The sequence below is a fragment of the Platichthys flesus genome, chromosome 17, assembly GCF_949316205.1.
Source record: "Platichthys flesus chromosome 17, fPlaFle2.1, whole genome shotgun sequence".
Classification (NCBI taxonomy): Eukaryota; Metazoa; Chordata; class Actinopteri; order Pleuronectiformes; family Pleuronectidae; genus Platichthys; species Platichthys flesus.
This window is the reverse complement of record NC_084961.1, coordinates 8,102,887-8,108,886: the sequence shown is the minus strand read 5'-3', so window position 1 is coordinate 8,108,886 and position 6,000 is coordinate 8,102,887. Positions and strand designations below refer to the sequence as shown.

At 39.0% G+C, this 6,000-nt stretch overlaps 1 protein-coding gene across 1 annotated transcript in view; it reads left to right on the top strand.

Moving 5' to 3' along the window:
* Positions 1 to 4,455: 4,455 nt before the first annotated feature.
* Positions 4,456 to 6,000, top strand: part of pard6gb (par-6 family cell polarity regulator gamma b) — a 33,266-nt gene continuing 31,721 nt past the window's right edge. Inside the window, exon 1 of the mRNA XM_062410321.1 lies at positions 4,456 to 4,817. Coding sequence (XP_062266305.1) covers positions 4,746 to 4,817 — 72 coding nt within the window. The 5' untranslated portion in view covers positions 4,456 to 4,745. The remainder of the gene's footprint in view (positions 4,818 to 6,000) is intronic.

Genomic DNA, 6,000 nt, shown 5'->3' with positions numbered 1-6,000 from the left:
TGGTTTGTCTTCACCGTCTGTCTTTCATTACAGCGTTAATGATCTCAGGTCATCTGGTTCACATATCCACTGATATAGGATCAGGACCTATACAAAACAGGTATATAGAGAGGGAAGTACATATGAAATCGTTTATATAGGAAAAACCACTCTCCTACACAGTTTTATTAGAAGCTTCACTTTTGAAGAAAATACCTTCTATTGGTCCAGATTCTCATTAATTTCTTCTTTGGTTTGACTCTACCATCTTTTCTTTCTCTCCAACAGCAAGGAGCATTTTCTCCGATTGAACTTTAATTCACTGTTCCTTTTTTTTTCATTGTGAATCAATCTCACACGAGCTGAGTTGGAAAGTGAAGAATCACTCTTTGAAATAGTTGCGTCATCGCCCTCTGAACCTGACAAAGCCCTTTTTTATCAGAAGGAAGAATAACAGGCCTGTAATCTTAAATGGGTGTGTGCTGACCTCTGCTGGTCACACGTGGGACTGCTCCATCAGGGGAAAAAGTGAGAACTAGAGATTCATCCTATAAAAATGAATCAGGGACAAATTAACTGCATCTCACATAGTTCCATACTCTCTGATACATATATTAGTAAATAGATTTAGACTTTGTTATGTGTCACAGCAGCTTCAGACAGAATTAATCTTGATTCCTATGACAGACGCCTGTTTGTGATGTGCTGAGCTCACTGCAAAGGGAACCCTGAAGCAACTTCAGCATTTTGTGTCATGTTTTAAAACAACTATAAGACATTTACAGTCATACTTCGAATTAGGCCCCGCCCCCGGCTACTTCCTGATCTAATTTACGACTAATCCTGTGCAGAGTTTCCTACTCACAGTTTTAATGTGATTTAGTCATGGACGTTGTATTTTATCTGATGGTATGACTGAAACTGTCCTTAAGAGGAAGGTTGTTTGAACTGAAACTAAAGCTGATACTTCTGAGACTCAAATTATTTTTTCCCCACTGATATCTGTCATCAGTTTTTGGTAAACTAGTAAAGTTATTGATGTTTACAATATATATATATATTTTCACTTTTTTTATATTTTCACTATATATATATATATATACATATATATATATATATATATATATCAAGTACAGTGGTTTAAACTAGCAGCTACAGCTTCTGAATTTTTTATGAAATATTTTTGCACTAACAATGGTATTTGTGCACAGAATGTGTCAATATATCATACAAATTTACTAAATCAGGCTTTCCACCTTTCACGTTTTGCAATAATGTTCATTGTTGATAGAAATTGTTGATGGAAAACATTGCAAAAAAAGAATGAACATAACAAAATGTAATTTTATACCCAGTTAATTTTGCAGCACATAAAATTGTGCAGGCTTATTGATACCACAGTTATAGTGGAACCTGTAGTAGATATTTGCAGTTGGGAATATAAGCCTGAGGTAGGCGCTATAAGCTTGCGTACCCAATTTCAAAACAATATAAAAGTTACATACATTGAATTAGCATTAATAGATATATTTCACACAATTAACTACACTAGTATCTTTATGCATCAATTGTTATCTGCTCGAGGATTACACCAATTAGTGTCTGTTTAGAGCGGCTGATTTGATAAATTAAAGAAAAATAACTTTAACAGATGAACACAAAACTTATTAAAAGTCACAATAATCATGCTGCGGTGGCTGAGGAGGCTCGGAAACCTATTCTCCAAATATCACAGCTTTCAGAATCATTTCATCATGCCTGAGTTTCACATTATTTCTAGACTGTACAAGATTTGAATTAAAACACAACAATATGACCTTCAGTCTTCGTAATAATGATAATAATAATATGAAGAAATATCATTTTCCTGACATTACTGGATCAAAAACACGGGCAAGAAACCATAACCACTAATACATCAAATCACACAGGCCACACTCGTCCAGCCACAATGACTGATCTGTAGGTTTGTAACTGGTCAACACATTCCTGTAGTGAGTAAACAAGCGGTAGCGGACGCATGTAGGGGGGGGGGGGGGGGGGCACCGAAACCTGCAGCTGTCGTACAGGCAGCTCCAGGGAGCCTGGAATGTAGTTAAGCAGGACAGCAAGTCTGAGACATGCATCACCCTGGTTCACAGAAGTTCTTACGCTGTTGGAGTGGGTGACTGGTTTGGAGGAGAAATATCAGGAGGCCTAAATGGGAATCATGCTGCAACGTCCACATTCAAAATGTTATGACAACTGGACAGCTGCAACGAGGACCACCCACAGGAAAAGGACGTTTAAAAATAAGATCTCTGCATCCTCTTGACTTATTCTCCAGGACATAAACTGAGTTCAATTTAAGATCAATGTGAGATTTAGACTATTTTCTCATAATTCTTAAATTTAGCTGCTGAGAAATAGCCTCTTGCCTGGAGTCTTAACAATACTCCTATTTCTGTCCCCTTCAAATAGTCTATATTTGTCTCAAGTAATAAGATTGCTGAGGTAAAATTAAGATCCACAAGAAAAGACAAGATTTGATTTGATCTAGTCTGTTGCTCCTCATTTCTCTAAAAAGAGGTTTAGGAAAAATCTGATCAGAATTGTTTAATCTTCCCATTAACAGATGATTATTATTTATCTCTCGTGAGACAAAGAAAAGACATGTGTCCTGTTCTATTTCATCAATAGGGGAAAACTATCTCCATTAATTTAACTGTAAATAAATAAATAAGCAACATAATAGGTTTTCCATTCTGATTATAGATCCAGTAATTCAAATTTAGGTAAAAGGGATCTATTGGCAGAAATTAAATATAAAAAAATCCTATTTATGTTTTCACTAGTGTGTTTCATCTGAATTGTACGAACAGTTGTTTTCTTTACCCTTGAATGGACCCTTTATATTTAAATACTTTATATTTATATTTTAGAGAGGCGCTGGTCCTCTCTAGGGAGGCCGCCATGTTTTTTACAGTAGCCCAGACTGTACAAACGTTTTTATGACAACTGAAGGCTTCCACAGGTTCTCCATCATGTTTGGCGGAGGGGGTGTGAGGTGAGGTGTACTCACCTGCAACATTCAACTTCACCACTAGATGTCACTACATTCTGAACACTGAACACTTTAAGCATTTTGCTCTTTCAACAAGAGGCTAATAAAATACACTGAACAGCCCAAACAGGAAAGAGCACCTACCACATATTCTATAGGTGACGGGTGTTCATCTTCTGTGGACATGGCCTTGGTGAGCCTGAGGTGTTCACTGACTCCTCACCTTTATTCCAAACCGCCCCCTCCCCACACAGGAGGACCAGTTCAGGAGCCCATGACCTCTGACCCAGATCCTTTTGACCCTGGTCTTGTCACAGTCTCTCAGTTCATCATTTTCCACACATGCTCGTGCAGGACTGAGCGAGCTTCCTGGTGTAGAAGCAGCAGATCACAGGCGTCATGAGAACGACTCATGTTATTCACCTCAACAGTCAGGGGTTTGTGGCTGGTCTGTGTAACTGGGAGATGGGATGAGAAGTGCGACCTCTGGCGCACCGGAGTACCAGTGAGGTGGTGCTGCCTTCAAGTACTGTCGGGAAAATGGTACAACTCTTTACAGAGTATCATAAACGAGCAAAATGTAAAGTATAGATCTTAGTGGGGAAATGTAGGTTTTATTAATTAATATCTTTGCATTTTAAAACGAATCTGAGCCCTTTTATATCTTCATATGAAAGCAGAGACTGTATATAACGATGGACGACATGACAGCGACACAGAAGTGAAGCCAAAGTATCTCCTAAAGGACGAAGTATAGGTCATAAACCCAGCCCCCTCCATGTTAATTTATGGGACACAGGCCAAAAGATTAGACAAAAACAACTGAATGAATATCCATGAACTAGGTGGAGTGATGCATCAGAGTAGAATTTCTCTAGCTTTGTTGCTGATGCTGTAGAAATTGGATGAGATGTCATAAGAGTCAAGTGTCAACTGGATGTTGTTACCGCTTCTCCGTCTCCTGATCACCACTGCGGAGATTGTGTCATTAATAAACGTGTTAATGTACTCACTTTACTTAAGAAAAAGTGCAAAAATGTACTTGAGTAAAAATATGATATGAACTTTTGTACTTGAACAAAAGTAAGTACATACTCGCTTTTAGATTGAATTAAAGTATTAAAAGTAAAAGTACATTAAGTGATTCCCCTGTGTTTATTGATTACTTTTAAAGATATGACTGTAATATGAATTTTAAACATAAAAAGAATAGAAAAAAAAATCTAACAGTGGAGTAGAAAGTACAGATATTTGCTGATATATGTAGTGGAGTAAGAATGAAACTAAAAGTTGATAAATCTACATAGAAAAAATAAAGATACGTGGAAATATAAACACTGAGTACCACCACTGACCTATACTATGAGGTGCAACGCTGACAGAGTGAGTATTTACGTGAGGCACGTGAAGGCACCGTGAGCTCTCATATTTTAGGAGGGCTGATGTCACTTGAAAACTTCTCCCTCACTCCAGAGTCTCTGCGGCGGCTTCCCTCCTCTCCTCCTCCCGGTCGATCCCCCGTGTCTGTGTCGGAGCCCGGTACCGAACTCCCGGAGCCGAATCCCCGAACCAAACGCCAGCAACAACTTCTCCTCCAGAGGCCGGAGCAGGAGGACATTTTCCCCGCAGAAAGCCCGGGACCAGAGCCGCTCTGACTGAGGGCTCCGGCGGCTGAATCCTTTTTACTTTTTCAAAAACTACAACCAGAATCAAAAGACTCAAAATGAACCGGAGCTTTAACAAGTCGCAGCCGCTGCGGAGCGCGGACTGCAACGCGGTGGAAGTGAAGAGCAAGGTGAGTGTGGAGCGAGGACGTGTGTAAACCTGACCATACAGAAAGAGTTCACATGGTCCCGTTAGTGAGCAGGAGCTGCGGGAACCAGTCCGCAGCCACGCTCACGTTTTAGTGGGAAAAACGGCCCTTTTTAGAACCGTATGAACCGGAACCTGAACGCACCACGATGTGGATCATTAGCACAGATTGTTTCCTTCAGACTCCCGAAGAAAAGATTCCACTGATTTGTCCTGGTGAGCCAAACTGGTTGGACATAGATCATGAATAAACCAGTTTGATCCACTATATGTTGCTAAAGGAAGGTTTTTATCTACCATTTGTTATAATAATAAGGTATTTACCTAGTATATGTTACTATAAGAAGGTTATCTACTATATGTTACTATAAGAAGGTTTTATCTACTAGATGTCACTATAAGAAGGTTTTATCTACTCTGTTACTATAGGAATGTTTTTCTACTCAATGTTACTATAAGATATAAGAAGTTTGTATCTACTATATGTTGCTATAATTAGATGTATCCATATGTTCGATTAAGAAGGTTCAATCTAAGTTCAATGAGACGCTTTTATCTCAATTGTGTGTTTGTATCAATAGCTCACACACTCTGGTGTTTCAGTGCCACATAGTTTCAGCCCTACACGTTGTTGTGTGTTATTTGTGACACACTGTGTAACAGCTGTACAAATCCACTTAACCAGCCACTAACTCACTGCTTATTTACCAATTTCCGCCTGGTGCAACGCAGACCACAAACATACAAGATGTACGGAATGTGACACATCACATGATTATTATCAGACCTGATTGAAATATAACACACGTTAGAATCCCAGTAAGGTTCTTAAGGTGTTTAGTCTGCAGGCTAAGACCAGGGATTTTGAATAGTTTGTTGTGTTGTTGGTGTATGTGGGTACAGGGGAAATACACACATCACACCGTCAACTCCTGACCCAGAAGTTTTTATACCAACTTTTATTACTCTACAGTGTTCAAATTATATTTTCATAGTTAGTACTATTGCTTTATCATCCAGCCTGAATATCTTTCATACGTGTGTCTGCACATACGTGAATGTATGATCCCATGAGTCACAGGTTAAATGCCAAATTGAGTGTTGCAAGATGGTGATTCATTCCGTCCACAGGTATTTTTCCCTTTGAGTTTGGGCTGCCTGGTTTC